A 27,673-nucleotide genomic window follows, 5' to 3' on the forward strand; every position below is an offset into this window, starting at 1 on the left:
TCAGGAAAAAATAACATCTTTAATAGCTTAGTAACTGGCACAGATGGTACGGTATTTGGATCCACAACTAGTTTTCTTCACACACAATGAAAACACTGCACTGTGGAGCTCAGGGGAGAGAGCAGCTGGGACGGTGTTTAGCACTGCACCTACGGCGTTGGACACTAGAAGTGGATGGTGCGCCTTGTTCTCTGCAGTTGTATCCATGGGGTGTGAAAAACAAAGTGACTCCCACATCTAGGGACGAAGGAAGCTGCCTTTCACCAAGTCAGACTATTGGTTAGCATAATTTTCCAAGATATATGCAGAAATCACTCCCAACATCTATAACCTGAGCTTTTTTTGCCAGAAATGATGGGGACTAAACCTGCATGAATCAAAGCATGATTTCTACACCAATGGTTCACAGCCTTTGTCCCCCCAAAGGTCTAGGGATTTTGAACTTCTGCAAAGTTCAAGGTTACAGGGCCAAAGTTTGGAGATTCTAAGCACTGAATCCCCCCAAATGTTAGAAGACCAAAGTCTGAGAACTATATTCTACACCACTGATTGATGGTTTCTCCCTTAGTGAGCTACTTAGATGAACCCAAAATCACGCAATGCTGGAAGCTTTTTCTGCATTAGGGAAAAGCGAGAAGGCGGGTCTAAGGGAGGAGGCCTATTTCTATAGGATCTAAAGTCATTTATAGCAGCAGTAGAAGTAGATTGTCAACATATTAAGATACAAAAACAGACTCCACTGTAAACATTGTCACTGAGAGAGGGGTGCTGCAGAAGGAGGATGAATCGTTGGATGATATATTCATAAAGGCAGAGTCATGGCTGGTTTAACAGGATTTCTTTTAAAGGTGACAGAGCAATATGTACAGATGGGACACAGCTCCTTGTTAGGTTTTGCCACTTGGGACCCTGCATTTAAGATGATGATGTTTTTGTTTTCCAACTTAGGGGGTGGTTTGTAACATGGGGTGACAATACTTTTAATTACATGCCATGTGCAGGCCTGCTTCTCCCGGTGCCCTATTTCTCTCACACATGCCAATGCAGACCAATTGTGTACACCATTGTGGGCTGCTGAGATGTCGCCTGGCCTTCTCCATTCGTTACTGCATTTCCTCTGATGGTAACAAGCAGGCATTTCAAATAACTTTCCATGCATGGCAAACCTTTGGGTTTGCTACGTGAGGTAGGTCAATCCCATTTCTCATAGAGGGGATGCAGGCACAGCATGGTTATGTGACTTGGCCAGGATTATACAGCAAGTCAGCGGCAGAGCCAGAAACTTCCAACCATCATTTTGCTTTGCTGAGGGTGTGGGAGGTGGGTGGGTTGGGCTTATAAAGCAGAAAAAGGAAACAAAAATGTGATATGTTGTCTATGATTAATTTTGTATATTCAGAGGATGAATTCATCCTAATCAGCTTTCAGGTCTATGGCTCAAAAGACTATCACTAGTTTATGCTTACAGATGGATCCTTATTAATCTTTTGTGCAAAGAAACCATTAAAAGTCTAAGCAAGACCATCGTCAAAGTGCTTCTGTTAATGCACAGCAAATACAGTGTTAGTACATTGTAAAATTGCTTATGTTAATTCACAGCTCCTATTAATACACAACCAGTCACCAAGGAAGCATTCATGGGAGAATGAGAACAATGGAGGATGATCTTAAGGTATCTCTGCAAAGAGGGATGGTTAGCCTAAGGGGAAACCCCCCCCCAAAAAGAAACATTTATCCGGTTAGTTATCAATGTAAAATGGTTATGGCTGAAAATGTTTCCTGTCCAAACCTAGTAGGGCTTAAGTCAGCTGGTTTTCTGGTATAGTTATCTAAAGTCATGGTAGCTAAGGTACCATAAGTCACTTGTCAATCACAGGTGTTGATTTGCTGGTTTTTTAAGAAAAAAAATCCAATCTATGGACACAGGAATAAAGTTACAGGTGACGAAGTGCCTACGACACTCTCTGGTTACCTGATAGTGCCCCACAGCTGTCAGCGCAAAGGGAAAGTCAAGTGCATAGTAAAGTCCACCAGACCGGATTCCCTCAGCTGTGGAAATCCCTTGGGCCTCATCAGCTAATGCTCCTGCACCGCCAAATTCTCCAGTTTGTCTTTAATCTCTCTTGGGGCTTTGTCGCTGGAAGGTTTGTTGGAATAATCGCGTTCTCCAAAGATAGTGCTCCCAATTCTAACATTGGTGGATCCAACTTCAATCTGTGCAGAAGGAAAAGCAAAAGGACAGACATGGGACCAGTCTCTCTTATGTTAGTATGGATTGCACTGCTCCCAATATTCTATTTTGGACAATGAAAACTGAGATGGTCCTTTGGATCACACGGTATTCACACATGGGCAGGAATTTAGGTCTGAAAGAGAACACCTATCACAACTGGAATAGCAGTGAACTCCCCTAACGTATTCCCCCCCCCCACAAAAAAATCATAAAAGTTTAATTGAACTTAAATAAACATAATATAATCAAATAGTATATTTTGCTAAGCTCAGTGAAAATTAAGAGACGTCTCCACAAAAAATAAAAATAAAATATATTTTCTTAACACATCTGAAAACAAAACGAAAACTAAACTAAATTAAGGATACCCTAGTTCTCACCTAGGCACTATCCTAGAAAAGAAAGCAAATGCAAAAGGTTGCTACAATAAACAAAGCCAACTTACTGCATGCTGGAAATCTGTAGACATCCCCATGCTGAGCTCAACCTTTTCAATGGGGATATTGAGCTTGTCGCACATCTCCTGACGCAAAGATATCAACATCTAGAGGAGTGGAAAATACTGCTAAACTCTGCCCTTTATTTAGAAGACAAACTTCATCCAGGATAATCCTCAACATACGTACCTGGAAGTCAGGATTGGGCCCCATGCTGAGGTCATGCCCAAAGCTGCCAATGGTCATCAGGCCCACAAATTCTAGGCCAGGACATTTCTGGAGGATGTGCGCCACTGTCGTCACTGTTTCTCCAGGAGGGAGCCCATGCTTACCTTTCAAAGAGAAGTCGAGTTTATTTGCGTATAACATGTTTGTACTGACTTACTATGAGGATTCTCATTTATTTGACCTTTGCTACTAACATGAGCACTTCCTCCGGTTCTACTCCTATAGCACCAAACATGGGGGCCTTCTAGATGCCCTTGTGGTTCCCATGACAGACTTCATTCATCTAAATCTCCCCAGCAGAAGCCACCATGTATTTGAATGCAAACTTTCCAATATTCCTTATGTGGCATTGCCAAAGCCAGTATACTTACTGTCTTCTCCACTAGTGTTTATTTGAACCATGATTTTTAGCTTCTCTGAACAGCCCTTCTTCTGCCAAGAAGCATTCACTCTGTCTGCCAGCTTAAGGGAATCCACAGTTTCCAGCATGAATAGGTTAGGCACCCCTAAACACATAAAAAGGCAATTTAGCAATGATTGACTTGCACACGAACCAACACTTGTCCATCTGAGAAACAGGAATGATGCTCATTACCCCTGTACTGGGAATGTGGCCTGCAGCTGAGGAGGTTTATTGCGACTGGACAAAGAACCATCTTACATTGGTGAAGGGAGACAACTGGCTGCTTGTGGTCTTGAGGTTGCCTTTCACCCCTTCTGTGAAAACTCAGCCCAGTTACTTCCTATGTCTTATGCTGCACACCAAAACTTTATTCACAACATCCAAATTTCCTTAATGCAGAACATGAAGAAGATATTGTTTAAATCCCCAAATCAGCATCAAAACCAGTTGCATTTACCGATCAGTTTGTTGACATTATTTTTCTGCAGGTGGCCTATGAAATGCCATTTAATGTCTGGACACGAAGAGAGAATCTGGGGAGAGAAATTGCAAGTAAATAAATGTTAACATTCAATGCCATTCATAGTGCATTTTCAACAGACAAATCTATATATATAAAAGAGTGATGGCATCAGGGCAGCGGACAAAACAACAAAACTACAGGCCCCCAACCTCAAAATTTGACAACACAACCCATCATTCACGGCTCTAGGTTGATACAACAAAAAGAAAAGAAAAATAAAGTCCTAATTACAGGGAGAGGAATAATTGTTTTTATCCAATTGCTGCCAGTTTGAAGGCTAGGCTTTGCCCACTTGGTCTCCTAGCAACCTACTCAGCCCAGGGGACAGGCACAGTTAGGTCTCACTTAGGCCTCTTCCACAGATTATCAGATTTTAACTGGATTATATGGCAGTGTAGACTCAAGGCCCTTCCACACAGCTATATTACCCATTTATAATTTTATATTATCTGCTCTGAACTGGATTACATGGCAGTGTAGACTCAAGGCCCTTCCACACAGCTATATATTATCTGCTTTGAACTAGATTATCTTGACTCCACACTGCCATATAATCCACTTCAGTGTGCATACTAAACATAAAGACAACCATACAACAGACATTCAATACCACCACTACCTCAACAATTTCTCACCAACACCACCAGACAACGCCACAGCAACACGTGGCCGGGCATAGCTAGTACCCTATATAAAAGTATTTAGGAGTTTCAATCAGGTTTTTTTAAATGCATGGTTAGTACAATATGTACAACTAGAAAAAGGTGCTGTTAGGAAAAATGAGGCAAAAACTAAATGATTTATTAAGAATCTAACTGAGGCCCCTTCCACACAGCTGTATAAAGTCCAGACTGAATTGGATTATATAGCAGTCTGGACTCAGGTAATTCCGTTCAACGACAATATTGTGGATTATCTGCCTTGATATTCCGGGTTATATGGCTGTGTGGAAAGGCCCTGAAAGTATTTATCCTGTATTAACAGCCCAGTTTGAGAGAGGTAAAAATATTGGTAATAAAAATGCGATGAGGCAACAGTAATGTAAGTATAAATGTAACTGAGGTGGCGTTTACACTGGTGCATAACTCACTGGATTTATCCTGTTCATAAGTGAACTGAAGAAGATTCGTAAGTTAATTCCTGGTAGCATAGCATAATATAGTTTATACAAATCATGTTGATGAAATAGGTTTATATTCAAGCATATGCAGTGTATTTTATTTATTACAACATTTATATCGTACAGTATAAGACCTAGATGGAATGTTTAAAAATACCACAATAATATAAATAATTGTCTGAAAAGATATATCAAAGATTAAAAAATGCAATTCTAAATAATTTTATAATGCATTTAATAACTTTAACAGTTAAAATTTAAATCCATGTGTACTTACTCTTGAGTCTGATGCCTTTTCCAGTAATTCTTGGACCTACGGGAATTAAGACATTGGATTTAACTTTTGCTTAATTGTCAGATTTTGATCGGGACTTACTACAGCGTATGGGCAGGGATGAGCCAAAGATCCTGTTCAACATTAATTGGCAATGCAAGAAGTGCTGCAAATGTCAGAAGCAATTTCATACTTCTGTCCGGCCCTGAAGCCCCAAACAAAAAGGGAGGAAAGGCAGCGTACTCACGTAGTTTTCTCCAAAACTGCGCTGCCCAAGATTGTAGGCCTCAATGACCATCTCGGCAGGCTTTGTTTTGCTGACTGCAACCAGGCGGGGCTGGATGGCCGGCAAGCTCTGGATTGGGAGAAGGGAGATAAGAAGTGGAAGAGTTCGCACATGGGCATCCAGTCTGATTGGGACTGAGAAGGCACACATAAGGCTGGGGTGCTGTGAGTTTTTCTAGCTGTATGGCCATGTTCCAGAAGCATTCTCTCCTGACGTTTCACCCACATCTATGGCAGGCATTCTCAGAGGTTGTGACGTCTGTTGCAAGTAGGGCTTAGATATCTGTGGAATGTCCAGGGTGGGAGAAAGAACTCTTGTCTGCTTGAGGCAAGTGTAAATGTTGTACTTGGTCACCTTGATTACCACTGAATTGCATCGCAGCTTCAAAACCTGGCTATTTCCTGACTAGGGGATTCCTTTGTTGAGAGATGTTTGCTGGCCCTGGATGTTCTACAGACATATAAATATATAAATCGCTTGCCTAGTTTTCCAGCAGACCCCACAACCTTAGAGGATGCCTGCCATAGATGCAGGAGAAACATCAAGAGAAAATACTCCTGGAAAATGGCCATACAGCCTAGAAAATTCACAGCAACCCAGTGATTCCAGCCATGAAAACCTTTGACAACACATTGAACAGGACAGTAAATATAGTACAACACTCAGAAAACAGAAGAACTTTAGATAGCAAGCAATCAAGTGCCAGTTGACACCTCCTAAATAGAGGATGCCTCCAAGCAACAGAGACCAGGGTACCTCTATGCAGATTGTCTTTGCAGCTTCGTGGCTACTCAATGCTATGCAAGCTTGTTAACTGCAACACTTATACTTGCTTTTAACAGACAAGGGTTTTTTCTCCCACCCTGGACATTATCTATCTATCTATCTATATATATATCGGCACACACACACACACTCCACTTGCTTCACTGCTAACAGAACTTCTGAAGCGGCCATTAGCCACAGATGCAGGCGAAACGTCAGGAGAGAATGCTACTGGAACATGGCAACACAGAACATGGCAGCAACCCTCTGATTCGGGCTATAAGCGCCTTCGACAACACACAAAACATACATAAGGCTGTTGGACAGTGGGATATGCTGCCTGGGAGTCTCCTTCGGTGGAGGTTTTAAATCAGGGGCTGGATGGCCATATGTCGGGAGGGATTTGATTGTGTCTGGCAAAAGAGGCACAGAATCGCCCCTCAATACGAATAAGTTAGTATTAAAGGCATTGCTGATTGGCAGCAAGCGGAGCCGCAGGGCCAGGCCCGGCCTCCCCTTTAAGACCAAGCGCCGTTCTCTCCCCGGCCTCCCTCCCAGCCTCCCTCCCTTCCTCCTGGGCACCTGAGGCCTCCGGGCCGTCGCCTGCTGCACTTGCTCCCGGACCGTCCTGAGCGCGGCTCCCAGGCCTTCGCCGGCAGCCATCCCCGCTCTCCACATCCCCAGCCAGGCCGCCTCTCCTCGCCTCCAATCACGGCCCTGCGCTCGGCCGCCCCGCCACTTCGCCCGCTTCCGCCACACGCGGTGGTTCGGTTCCAACAACCAATCACCGCCGGAGGAGGAGCTCTGTTTACCAATCACGATGCGACAGAGGCGGGGCTACGTCTCCGGGTTGGGAGTCCACTTCGGCCATTTTGGAGAGGTCGGCAATAGCCGAGGGCGCATGCGCGTCGAGGGTAGACACAGCAACACAACTGGGATGTCTGCTTAAACATCTTGACCACATATTCCATTAGTTCTGATTTGGCCCACATCGTCCTGCGGCTTAAAATTGTTCTCCTAGTCAATGTAGGTTATTATCTTCAATGAACACCTTTGGTAAGGTAAAGGTAAAAGTCGTCCCCTGACATTAAGTCTGATAGGTTGGCAGAAGCTGGGGCTAACAGCAGGAGCTCACCCTGTATGCGGATTCGAACTGCTGACATTCCGATCAGCAAGTTCTGCAGCTTAGCAGTTTAACTCGCTATCACACCTATCTTACTGGACACCCCTAATATCTATATTTATAAATATAGACATACCTCAGAATACAGACCTTAATTTATTTTACATTGCTAAAGAAACAGGCCAATTTTTTGTTGTCTGTTGGTCAACATTTCGCTGGCTCTGATCGGTTCATATCCACAGACACATCATGTGGCTGAATTTCAGTGAGACAAAGATGATTGGCAGATGGATCTGGATTGAGACAGTATCAAAGGGCCCCTTGATAAGAGAAAAAATAAACACAGATCTGAATTCAGTGCAAAAAACTGTAAGAATGACTTAAAGTTATATTTGATGAAAAATACTTGTTGGCTTGTGTTACACGAATATGATGTGAAATGTGCAGGCTTTACAATAGTCCGCTGTAATGTACCATTTGTCGTATTTTTAAAAGTTGATGTGATGGGGGGAAAAAATAAAGACATACAGTAGAGTCTCACTTATCCAAGCTAAACGGGCCAACAGAACCTTGGATAAGCGAATATCTTGGATAATAAGGAGGCATTAAGGAGAAGCCTATTAAACATCAAATTAGGTTATGATTTTACAAATTTAGCACCAAAACATCATGTTATACAACAAATTTGACAAAAAAGTAGTTCAATATGCAGTAACGTTATGTTGTAATTACTGTATTTATGAATTTGCACCAAAATATCATGATACAGTAGAGTCTCACTTATCCAACATAAACGGGCCGGCAGAATGTTGGATAAGCGAATATGTTGGATAATAAGGAGGGATTAAGGAAAAGCCTATTAAGCATCAAATTAGGTTATGCTTTTACAAATTAAGCATCAAAACATCATGTTATACAACAAATTTTACAGAAAAAGTAGTTCAATACGCAGTAATGCTATGTAGTAATTACTGTATTTACGAATTTAGCACCAAAATATCTTGATGGATTGAAAACATTGACTACAAAAATGCGTTGGATAATCCAGAACGTTGGATAAGCAAGTGTTGGATAAGTGAGACTCTACTGTATATTGAAAACATTGACTACAAAAATGCCTTGGATAATCCAGAACCTTGGATAAGCAAGTCTTGGATAAGTGAGACTCTACTGGATTTAAAATCAGCATAAAATTGATTCAAACTGTGCTATTCTCATTTCTGATTATTAGCAAAAAAAAAAATGGCCTTGGAGCCATGGCTGGGAACCATCATTTAGCCCCAAAGCAGTGTTATTTGCAACATTCGGGCATCCCCTGGGCAACGTCCTTGCTGACAGCCAATTTTCTCACACCAGAAGCGACTTGCAGTTTCTCAAGTTGCCCCTGATGTGAAAAAAATGCATTGTTAGCGCTAATCCTAAAAGGAAAAAATGGTTTATTAAAACATTACAATAAACATTTGTGAAATATACAGGCTTGATTTAATTTCAGGTACACAGTTTCAAATGAAACAAAATAATCCAAGAGATTCATAACACAGCAGCACAATTGTATAGCTGATGTCCGACATAGTGACATTCACCCATCAAACCCACCTTCGTAAGGAAGTTGGCCTGATGCATTCAAATCTGCATTCCAACACTAACATACTGGTAATAAGTGTCACATTGTTTCATGGAAATACAAAAAGGAATATAAAAAGTTAATTACTCTTGAGCCCAAACAATAAGCATTCAGTAAAGGCTCGTTTTAACAAAGCAGTGATCACATTAAAGAAACAGAAAAAAAACTACAAACTATTTTCAGTACCTAACAGACTGGATGGGATTCCTGTATCAGGAGAACTGTACAGCCTATCTTTCACATGTTCTGCTCTTTGTTGAATACAGTAGTGGTTTTTACGTTTTTAGTGATCTATGTAAAAAAAATGCAAAGATGTATTCCTTTTAACCCATTATTGTACATTAGAGTTATATAAAAAGTCATATAATACACTTTGGCTTTGCTGGAATTGAGTTTGCTTGTTTTTCTTTAAAAAAATGTTCAAGTTAAAAAACTCCCTCATGTGTTTCTCAGAACCAAATCTGAGCGTTGTTCTTCCCAAATATCACATCTGTCTCTCAACTTTATTTTTACATTCTTGTACACACACAATTCCATTTGCAAAGTGTGATCTATGAAAGCTAGAAAAATGCTGGCTTTCTTCTACTGCAGTACTGGACAAAAACATAAGATTCAACTGTGAAGCTGAAAATAAAGGGAAAGGGAAAAATCTAACCTATATCCCATATTAGCAAGACCAAATTCACCTAATTTCTGTACCATACTCTGCTGTTGTCAGGTAACATTTGCTATGATCAAGTAGACAAGTAACCACTCAACTAGAAAAAGAAACAAAATGATCAAAGAGAACAAACATACTGTCAGAGAAATTGATTTTTATGGTTTTAATCCCTTTATCCTTTCTAGTACCAACTCTGTATTTCAAGGGAAAGACATGGTTTGTGTCCATTAACCGCTTCAATTTAAAACCCACAGATCCTTACAGACACATAGTCAAATTTTACACCTTTCACCTTGAAGTTGCTTTACACACTTTGGTTAGGACTCCTTTTTGAAAAAGAAAAGCGCACGTTCATGCAGCAACTGGATGTCTCAACATTTGTGTTTTTCGAGTTACAAGAAACTCAAGATGGGCCCAGAGAGATGCACAGGTTTTTTTTAAATATGGAATAAGGTTGCCTCTAAATTTCGCTTAAGGAGACAATGAAAATCAACTGAGTCACAGCTAACACTCCTTCAGTTGGGTTGTTGTGAGTTTTCCAGGCTGTATGGCCATGTTCCAGAAGCATTCTCTCCTGATGTTTCGCCCACATCTATAGCAGGGCATCTTCAGAGATTGTAACTTCACAATCTCTGAGGATGCCTGCCATAGATGTGAGCAAACATCAGGAGATAATGCTTCTGGGACATAGCCATACAGCCCAGAAACTTAACAACCAAGTGATTCCGGCTATGAAAGTCTTTGACAACACTCTTTCAACTACTGCTGTTATTTGAGGACACTTTCTCTGAAGCAAGTAGCATAGAAAGCTACTCTTCCAAACATTTCTAGTGTCCACCTCCCATCAGACCAAAGGCAAGGAGCAGCAGGTTCTTTAGAGCAGCATGAACCAACCATGACACAAGATCTACAACATATAGGTAGACAGGTGCCCACTATTTCTTAATACATCTACATTTTACTTCAGTATTAAAAAAACCACCTTAATTGAAAGCATTCACAAAATACCTTCTTCTCCTTTACAATCAGCTGCATTTCCCTGCCTCTTCCTTTTGTATAAAAGTCAAAAGAGTTGTCTGTTTGCAATGCAGGAACTATCCGAAACAAATCTAAGGCACATCTGGTAAAGTGACTGGGGCTCTTAGACTATTTGTGGGCTCAGAACTGGTTGTTTCCATTTTATAGAAATGTATGCCTATGGATATTTGATGCATCCTTCTACTGTCATGCAAAGAAAGAATAGGCTGCTTCCAAAAGCTTATACCGGAAATGCATATTATTGTAATCAGATGGCCCAGACCACTCTTTTTGCTGATGTTCTGCATCCCCTTATTCAGGAACAGTAGCAACTACACTTTAAAACCAACAACACATTAATCCCATTCACAGCAACCTTTAAGCTACCAGACTGTTATTCTGGACTGTTTCAAAAATCAGACATTTAGGGATAGTAAGGAGAAGGCTTTGGGACCTGTTTGTTCTGCATGGGGGGGAAACCATTACGTAGGAGACAATGCAGAGAATCAAGACGTCGCTTCCTAGTTTTGCTGTTGGTTGGTGCTGGCTGCATGGGGGGAGTGGTTTACAGACAGTAGCTTAAGCCTTCTTGGTATTTCATGTCTATGTACAATGACAAGTCATGCTTGTTTATTAAACTACAGTGCTGTTTGACATAAAGCAGTAACTACATCTCCCACAAGAAAATTATCTCCATCCTCAGGCAGCTGGAATTTGAGCCATGGATTCCCAACAGATATTTCCAACCCATTTGGGCTTCCTACATTGCAAAGGAAGAAGGGCTTTGCTACTGATACTTTTAGTAATCCCTTTTCATTTGGATGTACTAGTGGTTCTCAAACTGTGGGTCCCCAGATGTTTTGGCCCTCAACTCTCAGAAATCCTAACAGCTGGTAATCTGGCTGGGATTTCTGGGACTTGTAGGCCAAAACACCTGGAGACCCACAGGTTGAGAACCACTGGGTTAAGGCCTTCAAGGGTTCATACATTGAGTACAATTGTTTGGAAACGTCTTGAGGACGGATTAAAAAATCTACAGTATGCATGGACCTAAGGTGATATTATGAAAAAAGATCTTAGTGGGGAAATCTACTAACTTGCCAATTGGGTTCATGCAAATGGCTACATAAAATGGAAGGAACATAAAGCTCTAAATTTCCGCCATTTACTCTAAATCATTACTAGAGCAAACATATATCCTCTCCACCCCAAAATGCAGCCTAATTGCATTCTACACTAGAAAGATGTCTGCAACCCAGAAATAACTGCTGCTCTCTGCTTTCCAAAATGGGATCTGTAGTTGTCTCCTAGCTGTCTCCTAGCTGCAATAACAGTATTGCAGAAGAGAGACATCAAGGCTCAGATGTGTTTTCTCTATGCATTCCATAAGTACAATTCAGACATGCCTGTAGTGTGTTGATATTTAATGCTCCCAATAATCAATGCCACATGTAGAATTTGTAGTGTGGGTGGTCTGGTTGTTCTTAAAAATTCAAAAACATAGCACCTTTATTCTGGTGGGCAGGGTGGGTTAAACATATATGCTACAGATGAAACCCAACAACTGGACAAGATGCCCAATAATCCAATAATTCAATAATAGTATTTGGGGGATATTTGACTGATGTGTTTCTTATCCAGGATAGGTGATAGCAAACAGTCATCTTTCTTTAAAAAAGAGGAAGAGGAAGGAAAAAACCTCTGTTTTCTGAATTTTCTGGAAACACATTTGTCACCCACATGTTCAACTTCATCTGTAGCATTATACAACAGCAAGAGGATAGTACCATTTCTGGCAAGAGAATTTGTTCTCCTCAAATTGCTACAAAAATCCAATGAACCCAGCATGTAGAGTCCATCATGGGGATGCCACGGACCTCTGAGCATGATTCAGTGTTCCTTCCTTCATCTGCACTAAGGCAAACAATTACGGAGGAAGTTAAAGAGTTATATGCTCCCAAGTCTGCATTTTCAGTACAAAAGTGGGTTTTGTGCAGCATCCTAGAAAAAGAGAGAAATCACACCAAAGAGAGTGGTTAGGTGTCAGTGCCATCCATCTGACTGAGGATCACAAGCCTGGCCCTGCTCCTAGCCAGTTTTCATCTCTCAGCTCCTCAGTGGATCCTTCCGAAGACTTAGCGGGCGTCCCAGCGTGGTCCATAAACATGTTGGGAATATCTTTGCCAAAATAGATTTTGCTGTTGGAGGCAATCGCTTTGTACTTCATCAGCTGCAAGTACTCCGGAGTCAGTTTAAGCTGCAGGAGGAGGAAGCACAGTGTTAGGGTAACGATTAAAGAGATTGAAACAGCACAGAAAATGGAAATATAAAAGGGAACTGATTGTGTCTCAGTGGCGGGGCTGCTAAGTAACAGGCCAAAACATAATATTTAAAGCTTTATCTCAGCTGTTGTTGTCTTCTAAGGCCATAAGCAAGTCAGATGAAGGATTCCTCATCCTTCCAGGATAGGAGCTGTCAACCAATTCAACTGTCCTATAAAAGTTTAGACAAGATGGAGTAAACAGGAGACAGGGGCAGTGTGATGTGGAGGTTTGGGGAACTGGGTTCAAATTCTACTCATCCACAGAAACCCAATAGGTGACCTTGAACAGCACATTCAATCTACCTCTGAAGAAGAGGATTGCAACCCCCCCTCTGGGCACATTTAATGGAAACCCCCTGTGATATTGTGATTTGGTTTTTACATATATATTTGACATTGAATTTTGCCATTATTATGTCATAAACCACTTTGAGTCCCCCAGGGGTGAGAAAAGTGGTATATGCAGTAAATAAATAAATAAATAAATAAATAAATAAATAAATAAATAAAACCCAGAAAACTCATCACCACTGTGAAAATTAACTCATAATAATAAACTTTGAGTCATGAACTCTTTGTCTAAAAGTAATTTTTTAGCCTTCATTTCTGCAGGAAGATGCAAGAACAATCTGGAAATCTAGGAGATCTATTGCAAAGCTGGCACTCCCTTTACCTTGTTAGCTTCAGCTGCCTTCACGGCAGTGTAGCACTCAGCATCTGCCTTTGCCTTTTCTCTGGCAAGGAACGCAGCATCTGCAAAAAGAAAAAGGAGGCTTTGAAAAGGAGGCTTGAGTGTTCTTTAAGTAGGAAGCACCATTGAAGTGGCATCTACTGTCCTGAGACTGTGTAAAAGCATCATATCAAGCCTTCCCCTTCTTATCCCCCTCCCCAAACATTTCCATTATGGAGAAGAAGCACAGCCCATTATTTAAAATTCTTAAATACAAAATTATGCAAGTCCTTCAATAAAATTACAAAAGCATTTGCTGTTACTGTTTCTTCAAATCTAGGAAGCTTTATTTATAAAACAACCTTTGCAAAAATGCTTCTCTGAAAAAGGAAAAACACCATGTTCTTCTGACGATACCTTCCCTGAGACTGCACCATGTTGTTTAAAAAGACAGAACAGCATTAGCCGGTCATTTCTGCTGACATCTCGCAAAGGCAGCTGTGACCAACCTCAAGAGCTGAGAGTGTATGCGATGCAAGTCCGCCAACCGGCAGCTGCTTGGCAGAGCAGCTGGAAGGGTCTGGAGCAAAGCCAGGGATTCTCTGCCAGGGGAATAGCCAGCCTCCCGACTCCTATGAGGTTGCATTGAGGGCCCGGCTCTTAGCAAGATGCCTCGACGAGAAAGAAAACGACCTGCACTCTGCTGGGGACAGTCTAATGAGAGACCACTGATCTGTAAACCACTAATTGGCTCCTCTGTGACATGCTGCAGATCTTGACAGGGCCCTTAATGAACTCAACCAGATTGAGAGACGTGATGTTTGCAGGCAGGGACTTTCCTAAGTCCGGGAATGACAAAGATGCAGGGAAATCCTCTCAATAAAATCACACACTCCCAGAATAACTACACTGACAGCAACAGCAGATCCAAGGCTGTAGAGATGGACTATAGCCAACCAGTTGACTCCATGCCTTGATTAACACCCAATCCAACTGCAGATAATACACAATACTGGATAAGAAAACTTATGTTCCCTCCTGCTGCCAATGGAACTAAACTTTGGTATATATATATTTGTCTGACTTTAAAATGTCCTTTAACTTCTTGGCCGCTTGCTCTTTTTATCATCAATAGAACAGGATGGTTACGTATTATTGGTTAATTGAATGCCTCAAAAGGGAAAGATGGAAAATGAATGTAAATAATGAGGTAAACATCAGGCATAGCCCATGCTTGTTCCTGCTATAACAAATGTGTGTGTTTTTAGGGTGACACAAGATACATGATTTCAAAGCCTGGGACAGGGAGAAATACATTAAATAGGTTTCTGTTCACCTTCAATCTCAGAAATTCTCTTCTCGGTTTCTTTTTCCATCACCTTTTGTCCATATGTTATCTCGGCCACCTGAGCAATTTTTTCTGCCTCTGCATGGAGAGAATAAAAACACAGTGACCAGAGGATACAACACAGATGGTCAATGCAGGTAAAGGTTCTTGCTCCACAGAGACATCTAGCAAATGTATGTGCTTTTAAAAATATAATAATCTTCCAATTTAAATTATGTGCAGCCCACATAGCTCTACTCATCTTTTGCTCATTTATTCTTGATCCTTGCTTTACACCAGCCCTTGAATCCTCAAAACCTGCCATTGCCTTGGGCAAAGGATTGAATACATCACTACTTATGTTTTGCACAACCTCTCATTGTCTTTAAGTATTCACATATGAAAGCAAGAATTGCACACAAACCAATGAGAGCCTTTTTCCGCTCTGTCTCAGCCTCCTTCTCTACCACCTTCTGCTTCTGAGCTGCAATCAACAGCTTGGTCTTCTCACTCTCCCTAAAGGAATAAAAACAGACAAGTCTATAAAACATCAGCACAATGAAGCATCCCCTACATGAAAGATGCTTGCCTTGGAAGGGTGCAGGTATATGCCTCTAAGCATGCCTTTACTAGCATGCTTAGTAGCAAGGGATTCTGGGAGTTCTACTAAGCATACAGTAATTCAAAGGATCCCCAAATATAGATTGGAAAGTTATCTCCTAATTCTATGGATCTTAGCACCCCCAACTGCAGTCATATTGGAAGCCAAAGAAAGAATTCTACTCACATGAGTTCGTAATTCCTCCGAATTGCTTCTGGGATGTTTGGCTTTGTAACTCGAACTGCCTGGACAAAACGGAAGTGAGGATGATGGGAGTGGGTGGGGTGAAATGTGGGAACCGACTAGTGAGCAGCATATAATCAACAGAGTCAGTGTTAACAGTGTTAACAGCCTGTAACAGGGGGCGGGGCTAATGTCAGCTTCATGGAAGAATTCCTGTGTACCAGTGCCCAAAACTTAATAGAGTACACTCCAAATTGGAAGTGCATTCTCTATTCTCAATCTGTTAGCAAGCACCCAATGAATTCTAATGCAGCACAAGAGAGTCTGGCTGTTTATTGGAAGGAGAGATGCCCATAGTTAGAGTAGCCCTTCTATCTGGGGAGGCACTAACAGGACACCAAACTCCTTACAATGCGTTAAAACCTCCTAAACCGATAGAAGTGGGAATAAGAGATTTAAGGATGATCATCATACAAGAGACTCAAAGCATCTGCTGCCCATGTTTCATTGTAGCTGAAGGGAAGATCAAACAAAGAACAACATCATGTCTGCCACTGGCATAATATTAAACCTGATTGCTTTTCCCACTCATCTCGCAAGATTTCCTCATTTCTGATATATTTCTCAATATTAGTGTTTACCTGAATGATGAGTCCTGGTGCCATTGAGGTCAGATCTTGTTGGAGGGCCAGTTTCAGGTTTTCATCAATCTGATCTGGTAAGATATTAAACCAACAGTTTCACAATAAAGAATGTAGCATCAAGCTGGCTACTGATGTTGATATGGGCCTTTATGGTGAGGAGAACAGTACACAAGCCTAGTCATAATACTACAGCCTTGAGCTCATAGTAGAAATCACCTTACATATACAATAAGAGAACTTAAATGGAATACAATTTTAACTGGATTTTATCACTTTCACCAACTAGAATTATTACCTATTTTATTTATGGATGATGTTTTTTGAGTTATTTTTAAAATGTTTTGTGATTGACTTTTCTTTCTTATCATGTTTTATTTTATTTTCCATTTGATTTAATTTTGAAATTGTTGCATTTTTATTGCTATTTTATGTTGCTTTTCTCTGTTGTAAGCTGCTCCAAGTCCCCTTGGGAAGAGGGGCCGGAATATAAATAACGTTGTTGTTGTTGTTGTTGTTGTTGTTGTTGTTGTTATTATTATTATATGACCCAATGTTTAATAAAATTGTTAAGCTCCACCCCATTATGAGACTCCCCATTATGTTAGCCAAATCAAGGTTCCCCATAGCCTTCAAAAGACATGTAAAGAGAACACTCAAAAAGGTAAAAGGTCTATCTCTTGGCTCATCCAAGATAAAAGACATGAACACTTACCAAACAATTCAATATAGACTTCCTGTAGCGTGTGGACACTGCAAAACTGGTTGAGTTCATGGTGGATTTTGTTAAAGATCAAGGCCTTGTCATAATCTGCAGTGAAGTTTTTCACTATATCATATACTAGTACGAAAAATAAAAAATATGTTGTTAGTAGGCTCAGATTAGTTCACAAATACGCCAGAAGAATAAGCAATGGAACTGAACTACACTTTATTGATATTACTATTGCAACTAGTGCAGGTACTTTCCATGGTAAAATCTGCCTGAAATGCACCATGCCATCACCCAGAAAGAAGCTGTAACAACACAGATAACTCACCAGCACTTTGAATTAGGAAATTTACAACCTCTATTCGGTCAAAATAGATCATCACTCCCCCACTGCAAAAAAGAGAGACCGGAGAAATCTGAGCATCTGACAAGACATTTGATCAGCAGAAAAGACATCAAGAACTTGATTGAAAAAAAGATATATTCATTCATTGTCAAAATTCAACTGATAGGATAGTCAAACCTGAAAGGATCGCTGTCTTACAGCCTCTATTCTAGTCTGCCTGCAAAATGGTGGTATACACATAAAACAGAGCTGATCTAAAACAGAAGTTGGCAACCGTAGTCCTTCACACCTTGATGGGCTGCAACTCCCATTACTTCTAGTCAATCTAGCCCAGGAATGGGCAAACTTCAGCCCTCCAGGTGTTTAGGACTTCACACACAATTTTTTAGATGAATGAATAAGAGGGGAAGATGCCATCTAGTGGTATCTACAAGGCATTTCACAGTATCTTTCAAACAATGCAATCAAATGATCCATGACAGAGGTTCCCAACCTTTGCTCCTCCAGTTGCTTTGGACTTCAGCTCCCAGAAATCCCAGCCAGCTTCTCTGGAGGACGAAAGGTTAGGAGCCACTGATCCATAGGAATGAATAAAGCAAGCCTCTGTTATACTGTGTTGCAAAAATTACTCAGGAAAGTTTGAAACTATCGATAAAATGGTTTTTTTTTGTTTTTTTCATGTCAGGAGCAACTTGACTTGCTTCTGGAGTGAGAGAATTGGCCGTCTGCAAGGACGTTGCCCAGGGGACGCCCGGATGTTTTGATGTTTTTACCGTCCTTGTGGGAGGTTTCTCTCATGTCCCCACATGGAGCTGGAGCTGATAGAGGGAGCACATCCGCGCTCTCCCCGGGTGGGATTCGAACCTGGCAGCCTTCAGGTCAGCACCCCAACCTTCAAGTCACAAGGCTTTAATCCACTACTCCACCGGGGGTCAGATAAAATGGTTAATAAAATCCCTTGTGCACTGTTGGAAATTGCATACTACTTTCAGTCTATGGTAAGGACAAAAGGGTTGTCAGTTTCACTGGAAGAGTCACCGCTCACCTTGTGCCACATGGAACATTTTTTACTTCATCCGTTTGTAACGTTGTCTGGGAGAGAGAAAGCAAAGGATTTGTAAAAACCAGAACTGGCCAGAATAAGCGATGTTTCTACTGTGTTTCGTGGCAAAACCCAAGCTCTTTCTCACTGTCAGTTTTGGCCTGCTTTTCTGGCACTTATCAAATCTGGGAGATTAATCCCTATCCATCCCTTCCCAGAGGTTGCTCAAAGAATCCCCCACAAATGAAACTTGTTCAGTATGTTTAATGGAATATAGTCTCCTTGTGAAAAAAGCAGATTCTGTTTGGCAACTGGATTAGACATGGCCTGCTATACAGATAAGAAAAAGGAAAGGCCATGTGGCTTCAGAGACAAACTTAGGGCAAGGTAAATGACAGTTGTATTCTGGTGCTAGTATTATCAGATAAATATTGCACAACTGAAGAAAAATTAGATGGGAATGTCAGAGAACTAAAAATTCAGGATGCAATAGATAACATTACGGCATTCTAAAACTGGAAATAGCTACAATCAGGCCCTGGCCTCATGTTGTTTCCTTCCTTCTGTTCCAGCAGAAAGGAACTCTGTGGTTTGCAATAAAGTCCAAAATACTCCAAAACTATCCATATGGTTGGGTGAGATAAGGACACCTTTGCTTTCTGATGATTCAATGTACACAAATCTTATTTCACGGACAAAATTATTTTAAAATACTGTATAAAATTGCCGTCAAGCTATGTGTATAAGGCATATATGTAACATCACATACTTTTGTGCTTAAATGTGTGCCTCATCCCAAAAATATACCATTATGTACATATAGGCACAAAAAGGTATTCCAAAAATCCAAGCATTTTGGATAAGAAACTGTACAATGTTACTCAGACCAAGAATTTGGACCAGATGATAGCAAAAACATCATCTTGGTCTTCTTGGGTACGACTATGAACAACACCCCATGTTGCATTCCTTTACACATGTTAAAGATGAGATGTACCTGAACTGATTTAAAGGAGGTAATGAACGGCAGCATAAGGTGGAAGCCAGGACCACTGGTGGATGTCAATAATGCTCCTCCCCTGTACGGGTTTGAAAAGAACAACAATAAGAAAATGAGCCGCACTTTTAAATTAGTTTAACATGAATTTTGTCCAAAATAATAGGAGCATGATACATTAAAAAAATTACCAAGCTAGAATTTCTGAGTCACCTGTAGACTATAACATATGAGTCTCCACTTCATTATCGAAAGCATATCTGGAGGGCCCCAGGCTCTCCATCTCAATCTCCTGCATACTCTTTGTGTTTGCATTAAATTTGGGCAAGGATTTAAAATCTATTCTTTATTTCTGACACTTCTTGTGGCTTCTCGGAACAACAATTTAAATGCTGTGATATTAGAACCTAAAGACCAAAAGCAAAATAAAGGAAATAGAAATTCGTAGCAATTATAATTAAAATGCATGGGTCTTCAATTAAAGTCTAGCAGACTTTAAAATGAACTGGTTCAGATTACATAATTTATTCAAAAGACCTGGATGGACTAAAAAGGCTCCAAGGATGGCACCAAGATAAACCTCCCAAGGTAGGCTGTTCTAAAAGAAAAGTTTTGTTACAAAAAGACCCCATGCTTTCTAGTTGAAGACACAGAAATACAATGTGCCCTTGAACCTGATTTAGAGGGCTGCTGGAACCAAACAACTGGCAGATAGATCCTACAACTCACCCCAAGGACAAACACACACCTGTAATAAACACCAATATGCCCTTCTTCAATCTTGTGTATTGCAGAAAAAAGAGCAGCTGCCACCAGACTGGCAGCTAGAGCTGCTATGGCACCCAACTGAGTCATCCCTGAGAGTGTAACCTGGGAAAAAGTAAGAAGAAAGGAAATTAGAGAGAGGCAGGAAAGGAATAAAATAACAATTCATCCCAGTGTATTTTGAAACTCTGTATGATACCACAGTGTGTTCTGATTCATGATAGACACAGAGAGATCAATCAATAAATTTCCTTGCTCTGTCAGATGAATTTCATCTTGCCCAGTATTCTGTCAACAAGCAAATGAGGTACTCTTTATAGGTTGGCAAACAGAGCACAAAAGATTGATTTAGCCCATCATAAAAGCCTGGCACCATCTGATGGGATCTCATAACTAGGATGTGGCTGAACAGGAATTCCAAAGGCCAACAAACACAGTTTTTGAATAGCTCCCCCTGCTACTTCACCCCAAGATCTCCAGATATATTTGACCTTCACCATCACCACTTAGTGGAGATTCTTAGACTTGTGGCCCAATACTGTACATTTACAGGACACCGGACTGATGAAGCTTGTTTCAAAATGCTACCCTTTAACCTTTTCCCAGATATCCAGTGAAAACAGAATTATGCAAAACAGACATATATGAGATTATTGGGAAAGTGCTTCAGATCTTCCATCCTATCTTCAAGTAATCAATCTTAATTCATTTTACAAGAATACTAGAAGAACTTCCCACTGTGCTATAAACCAGTGTTTTTCAAGTGATCTTAAGGGAGGGGAGTTGGCAATTATGCCAGGTATCGACACTTTATTTCTGCCCATTGGGTTCTTTCTTTCCTTGAAATCTGCTGAGAACTGGAAGCCTACATTGAGTCTTACACCCAAGTAAACATGCACAAAAGAAGTGAAACCTCTGGAAGACAGGGAAGATTGCTTCCTTTCAAACAAACAAACATACTAACAGTTAAACGGTGGGATATAATTATAAGTAATAAAGAAAGCATCAGTGTATTTAGTAAATAGAATGTTGGATGGGAGTTAAACTAGGATTTAAAATTCTATTGAGGCACACATTTCGCAAACAGATCCTAAGACACTAATATAAACACTAATGTACTCCCTCATACACATACTTGATCTACTTTCTAGAAATGTCAGAATAACAGAAGAATCCATTCTGAACTTTCTTCATCAAAGTGTTGTCAAAGGCTTTCATGGCCAGGATGACAGGGTTGTTGTATGTTTTCCGGGCTGTATGGCCATGTTCCAGAAGTATTCTCTCCTGACATTTCACCCACATCTATGGCAGGCATCCTAACGTTGTGATATATGGAGAAACTAAGCAAGGAAGGTTTATATTTTTTCATCAAACTTAATCTGTTTTAAAGTTCTGAATCCTGGTTTTTGCACTCGTATCTTCCAGCATGGGGTTTAAAAACAAATCACTGTAATCTTTTTGATTTTACTGTGTGTGCTCAAGTGCATGAGTTTCAGAGAAAAGCCGCTGGACATGTTTGACGTGGAGGACAGGAGAATGAGATAAGATAGCCATCTTCACATTTTTGAAAGATATGAAATGGAGCAAGCTTGTTTTTCTACTGCTGCAGAGCATAAACCAATGGATGAGAATTTCGAGAAAGGATGTTTCCACCAGACATTAGTAAAAACTTTCAGAACTGCTTCAAAGAAAAAAAAAACTGCCGTGAGGTCTAATGCGTTTTCCTTCACTACAGGATTTCAAAACAGATTGGGTAGCCATCTGTCAAAGAGGTTTGATACATGGATTTCTGACATTAGGAAGGCATTGAACAGTTTTGCTCAAAATGGTGACTACAGAAAAAACAGGCCTGAAATCCAGCTCTTGGTCACAAATGGAGACCAAGTGGAGCAGATGGCTAGTTTTAAGTTCCTGGATGTCACTGTTAAGAAGGATCTGACCTGAGGCATCTATACGACAGCGTTGGTGAAGAGGACCAAGAAGAAAAGCAAAAACTTGGCTCTGTAATCAGGCTTTCGGTGATTAGTACAGCACAATAATAGACTTGGAATTATGGATAATTGACGGCGGAATGGCCTTGGAATGTGATTTTCGGATGGTGTGATTTTAATATTGAATATAATGTTTTAAATGTTTAATATGTATTAATTCTAAATTTAATTGATTTTAAGTCTCTGTTTGTATGTATTTTAAGGCATCTAATGGTTGCTATATGTGAGCTGCCTTGTGTCCCCTTCAGGGTAGAGAAAGGCGGGGTAGAAATAAGATAAACAAACAAATAAATTAGGAGCAGGCTTAGACCATGTATTCTCATCGAAAGAGAGTATGGTCAAATCAGAGGGATCAGCTAGCAGCCAATAGGCCAAAACATCTGGGACCCCACAGGTTGAGAACTACTGCACTAGAACATGGATGAGGCCCTTGCAAAACTACAAGTGACTCAGTGCTATGGTGTTCAGTGTAATAACAGACCTGGAATTATGGATAATTAACGACAGAATGACCTTGGACTATGATTTTCGGATGATGTGATTTTAATATTGAATGTTTTACATGCTTAATATGCATTAATTTTAAATTTAATTAATTTTAAGTGTCTGTTTATATGTATTTTAAGGCATCTAATGGTTGCTATAAGTGAGCCACCTTGAGTCCCCTTCGGGGTAGAGAAAGGCGGGGTAGAAATAAGGTAAACAAACAAATAAATAAGAGCAAGCTTAGACCATGCATTCTCATATAAAGAGAGTATATGGTCAAATCAGAGTGATCAGCTAACAGCCAATAGGCCAAAACATCTGGGGACCCACAGGTTGAGAACCATTGCACTAGAACATGGATGAAGCCCTTGCAAAACTACGATTCCCAGGACTAAGCATTGGGCCGCGACGGTTGAAGTGTTTCAGTGCTATGGGGTCCTGAGAGTTGCAGTTTGCTGAGGCACCAGCACCCTTCGGTGAAAGATCCACTTTAAATCCAGTTTCTGCCTCCTACAGAATTCTGGGGCTTGTAGTTTTGGGAGGGGCCTTAAATGGGCCCTGGGCCTCCCTAAACTACAAAACCCAGAATTCTGCAAGAGGTAGAAACCGGATTTAAAGTGGATCCATGCTCTGGTGTGATGAGGCTGAAGGTCTTTCGCCAAAGCGTGCTGGTGCGTCAGCAAACTGCAACTCACAGGACCCCACAGCACTGAGTCACTTCAACCGTCGCGGCCCAATGCTATTAATCCTGGGAGTTGTAGTTTTGCAAGGGCTTCATCCATGTTCTAATACAATGCTCTACGCCTGCGAAACGTGGACGGTCTACCGACATCACACCCAACTCCTGGAGTGTTTCCATCAGCGTTGCCTCAGAAAAATCCTGCAAATCTCTTGGGAAGACAGGCGGACAAATGTCAGTGTGCTTGAGGAAGCAAAGACCATCAGCATTGAAGCGATGCTCTTACACCATCAACTTCGCTGGACTGGCCACGTTGTCCGAATGCCCGATCACCGTCTCCCAAAGCAGCTACTCTACTCCGAACTCAAGAATGGGAAACGTAATGTTGGTGGGCAGGAAAAGAGATTTAAAGATGGGCTTAAAGCCAACCTTAAAAACTGTGGCATAGACACTGAGAACTGGGAAACCCTGGCCCTTGAGTGCTCTAATTGGAGGTCAGCTGTGACCAGCAGTGCTGCGGAGTTTGAAGAGGCATGAATGGAGGGCTTAAGGGAGAAACGTGCCAAGAGAAAGGCCCATCAAGCCAACCCTGACCGAGACCACCTTCCACCTGGAAACCAATGTCCTCACTGCAGGAGAACATGCAGATCAAGAATAGGTGTCTTCAGCCATCTACGGATCCATCCCCAAGACAACAGAGACGGAGGACCATCATCCTCGAACTACGAGGGATCGCCTAAGTAAGTAAGTAAGTACAATGGTTCTCCCCAGATGTTTTGGCCTATTGGCTGCTAGCTGATCCCTCTGATTTTACCACACCCTCTTTGTGATGAGGCTGAAGGTCTTTTGCCTCCGCGGTCAAAGGGTGTTGGTGCCTCAGCAAACTGCAGTTCCCAGGATCCCATAGCACTGAGTCACTTCAATCTTCGCGGCCCAATGCTATTAGTCATGGGAGTTGTAGTCTTGCAAGGGCCTGGGAATTCATGGCATTGAGCCCATGGCAGTTTCAAGAGGCTTCAAGCTGTACTCCTTCGCCAGAACTCTGAGAGGAACGAAACAGCGGGAAAGGCAAAGAAGAGGAGGCCTTTCCTCGGGAGAAAGGAGGAAAACGCGGGAGGAAGAGGAAGAGCAGCCGGAAGGGCCTCCGCCGCCTCCGCTCACTCACCGCCTGCTCCGCCCGCAGCTCCTGCCCGCCCTGTGGCCGCCACTTCCGGGTTGTCGCCTTCGTGACGGCATCAGCCTTCGCCGCCGCGGCTTCGAACGCTCTGACGTTGTAGCCCCGCCCCATCCCTCGCTCTGGGAGAGGAGGCCCACAATTAAAGCCCTCCCGACAGATGGCCGCCCAGTCTTTGCTCCAAAGCCTCCGGAGAAGGAAAAGAGGGAAAGATCTCGTCTCTTCCACTCTTCAATTGAGAGCAAGTTACATTTTTGCACTTTCAACTCAGGCTGGATTTGCACTGCTGTCTTATCATCCAGTTTCTGAATCCAGATGATCCACACTGCCATATGATCCAGTTCAAATCAGATCATCTGGATCCTGAAACTGGATGATAGGCAGTGTGGATGAGGCCTCAGGCTAGTCATAAAGGGCCTGTCTACACTGCCATATAATCCAGATTATCAAAGCAAATAATCCATATTATCTGCTTTGAAATTGATTAGATGAATCTACACCAGGCATGGGCAAACTTGGGCCCTCCAGGTGTGTTGGACTTCAACTCCCACAATTCCTAACAGCCTACTGGCTGTTAGGAATTGTGGGAGTTAAAGTCCAAAACACCTGGAGGGCCCAGGTTTGCCCATGCCTGGTCTACACTGCCATATAATCCAGTTCAAAGCAGAAAATCTGGGTTTTATATGGCAGTGTAGAAAGGGCCCTAGTGAGTTATTTGAACTGTGTTCCTTCTAATATTAAGGCTTTACTTCATCAAGACAAGCACCTTAGCAAGGGATAATATTGCTCTTATTTTGTGGTATAAATGATATTTAGTTTCTTTTATTATTATAGATTATTATTTATTAATATTATTTATTCATTTATATCCCGCTTTTCTCCCGTGGGTGGGATTCAAAGCGGCGTACAGCATATAAAATTCATACAAATACATTGAACAGCAATACATAATCAATTAAAACATCATATCCTGATTAAAACCCAATTAAGATATGAAATAAAGTAATTTTTAAAAACTTACAAGACTGACAGATCACAGAGAAATATATTAAATAATTATAGATGTACTTAGTCTTTTAAATAGTTACACTGTCTATTGTCAGCACTGAGAGGTAATAACAAAAAGGGAATTCCCCCTCCCAAAGGCTTTTTAGCATTTGTTTTTGGTTTTTTTGTTTTTGAAAAAAATTAATAATTATAACTACTGTAACTACTTTGGGCCTTAAAGTTATAAAAGTAACTTGAACTCTGAATTGCCTTTTGAAATTTGAGTCTAATGTCTCCCAAGAAATCTGTCAAAAGATTAAGACCTGCAAGGCAATATTAATTCAGTTTGAGATGCTCTGTCAGCAAATTTGATGAAAGCCACTCATAGAATCCTAGAGCTGGAAGAGTCCTCGTGGGTCATCCAGTCCAACCCCATTCTGCCAAGAGGCAAGAAATTGTGTTCAAAGCACCCCGACAGATGGCCATCCAGCCTCTGTTTAAAAGCCTCCAAAGAAGGAGCCTTGTCCTTTTTTCCCTTCTTGAAGATAGGGGCCACATTTGTCCTCCTCTAGTCTTCTGGGATGTGTCCTGTTTTCCAAGAACTCTCAAAGATGATTGCCAGTGATTCCGAAATGACTTCTGCTAGTTCCTTCAAATCTGCCACAAGTAAAGAATGTATTTTTTAACTCAGTTTTTAAGTAACTTCATTTTTATACTCATAGGTCAAAATGCTATAGCGTCAAGTAGAAAATCTAATGCTTATGCTCAGCCCCTCTATTTTTTTTAAATGTCTGTTGGCAATTAAAAAGAGAAATCTGTTTTCTGTTAAGATATATGTTTTGCCAAATGGAAAAAAAAAATAATAGGAAGACTGACAGATCACAAAGAAATATATTAAATCTTGTATGAATGTATGCACATGCATATATGTGTGAAGAAACAAGGGAAAAAGAGCTATAAAGTGTCAATAAAGGAGAATAATTTGATCTTTACAATATACAGATCCCAGGGACAGAATAGCTATATATAAAACAAACCTGTCAGAGGAATTCAGTGCCAATTTATAAAAGTAAGCCATGAAATATCTGCAATATTTGTCAATCCCAACTTTATTGCTCCTAAATAAGTGTTAAAAAAGGTGTCTGGGATGAAATAAACCCGGCATTAAATTTTTAAACACTTGCCCAGATTTAAAGCCTTGATAAAATGTATTACATCTTTTAAGGTTTTTTTAATGAATCTAGCACGTGTTTCATAAATCACGGAGCTTGGCTCAGCCCCTTCAAGATTTAATAAAAGCAAACTAGGAAATTGCTCTGAGCTCAGGAAGAATGTATTCTTGTAACAGTGAAAGCAAATAGGGATTTTGAACCCAAAAAAAAAAAAAAGTTTGGCTCAGGGCTGGGACTGGCTCGTTTTTTTGGTTACTGTAAATCACAATCCATCTGTGGATCTGTGGTTAACAATATCAAGATGTGACCTAGTGAAAAGAAACATTATTAAACCTGAATATACACGTATGTGTGTGTGCACGCGTGAGTGTGTATTTCAAAGAGTCAGTAGCACTCCATGCCTTCCCTTTAGCACTTGAAGCATTTGTCTTGTGATCGCTGGCATGCTTTACTGTATCTTTTTAAATCAATTTGATGAAGTAATCAATATTCTTGACATAATTAATTTTGGTACGGTGACATCCCTAGAAAAAACTGCTTATACCTTCTGGCCTTTGACTGGTGAAACTGGGACTTCTTCTTCAATCACATAGTCGTTTCTGACTCTTTGTGACCTCATGGACCATATGTGCCCAAAAAAATCATACGTGGTCAAGATGGCTAAGATTATTAATGAGGAAGAAGACACAACAAGCGAGAAGATATTGAAGCAGTTTGCTTTTGACCAAGGCCACTGGGAAGAGAATAATTCCATCCTTCCTCTTCTCTTTCCTTTCCTGAGTTGACACTGAAATATAATACTGCCTGAGCTCTGTGAGTGCAGCATTTTTCTAAATGAAGCAGAGAGTATTTGAGGATTGGGATATCCGTAGGGATACCAAGG

The 27,673-nt window shown here is 41.0% G+C and overlaps 2 protein-coding genes across 3 annotated transcripts; both read right to left on the bottom strand.

Annotated features, from left to right (window-relative positions):
* On the bottom strand, nt 1–7,026 carry plpbp (pyridoxal phosphate binding protein). Of its 2 annotated transcripts, XM_003226727.4 has the most exons (8): nt 6,852–7,021; nt 5,466–5,573; nt 5,222–5,257; nt 3,759–3,834; nt 3,270–3,404; nt 2,860–3,002; nt 2,679–2,777; nt 1–2,214 (listed from the first exon to the last, which is right to left on the bottom strand). In XM_003226727.4, exons 1-8 carry the CDS (start codon nt 6,945–6,947, stop codon nt 2,077–2,079), a joined length of 831 nt encoding a protein of 276 aa, XP_003226775.1. In that variant the 5' UTR covers nt 6,948–7,021; the 3' UTR covers nt 1–2,076. The 2 variants fall into 2 exon arrangements, with proteins under 2 accessions (XP_003226775.1, XP_008117867.1); XM_008119660.3 differs by lacking the exon at nt 2,679–2,777 and having other exon boundaries at nt 6,852–7,026.
* A 1,825-nt stretch (nt 7,027–8,851) lies between these two features.
* Nucleotides 8,852–24,777, bottom strand: erlin2 (ER lipid raft associated 2). Its single transcript, XM_003226726.4, has 12 exons — nt 24,623–24,777; nt 20,285–20,406; nt 19,537–19,618; nt 18,543–18,589; nt 17,480–17,541; nt 17,155–17,280; nt 16,440–16,513; nt 15,802–15,860; nt 15,439–15,530; nt 15,024–15,113; nt 13,691–13,770; nt 8,852–12,951 (listed from the first exon to the last, which is right to left on the bottom strand). Exons 1-12 carry the CDS (start codon nt 24,743–24,745, stop codon nt 12,763–12,765), a joined length of 1,146 nt encoding a protein of 381 aa, XP_003226774.4. The 5' UTR covers nt 24,746–24,777; the 3' UTR covers nt 8,852–12,762.
* Between the last annotated feature and the right edge of the window lie 2,896 nt (nt 24,778–27,673).

This window comes from Anolis carolinensis, unplaced genomic scaffold, assembly GCF_035594765.1.
Source record: "Anolis carolinensis isolate JA03-04 unplaced genomic scaffold, rAnoCar3.1.pri scaffold_8, whole genome shotgun sequence".
NCBI classification, from domain to species: domain Eukaryota; kingdom Metazoa; phylum Chordata; class Lepidosauria; order Squamata; family Dactyloidae; genus Anolis; species Anolis carolinensis.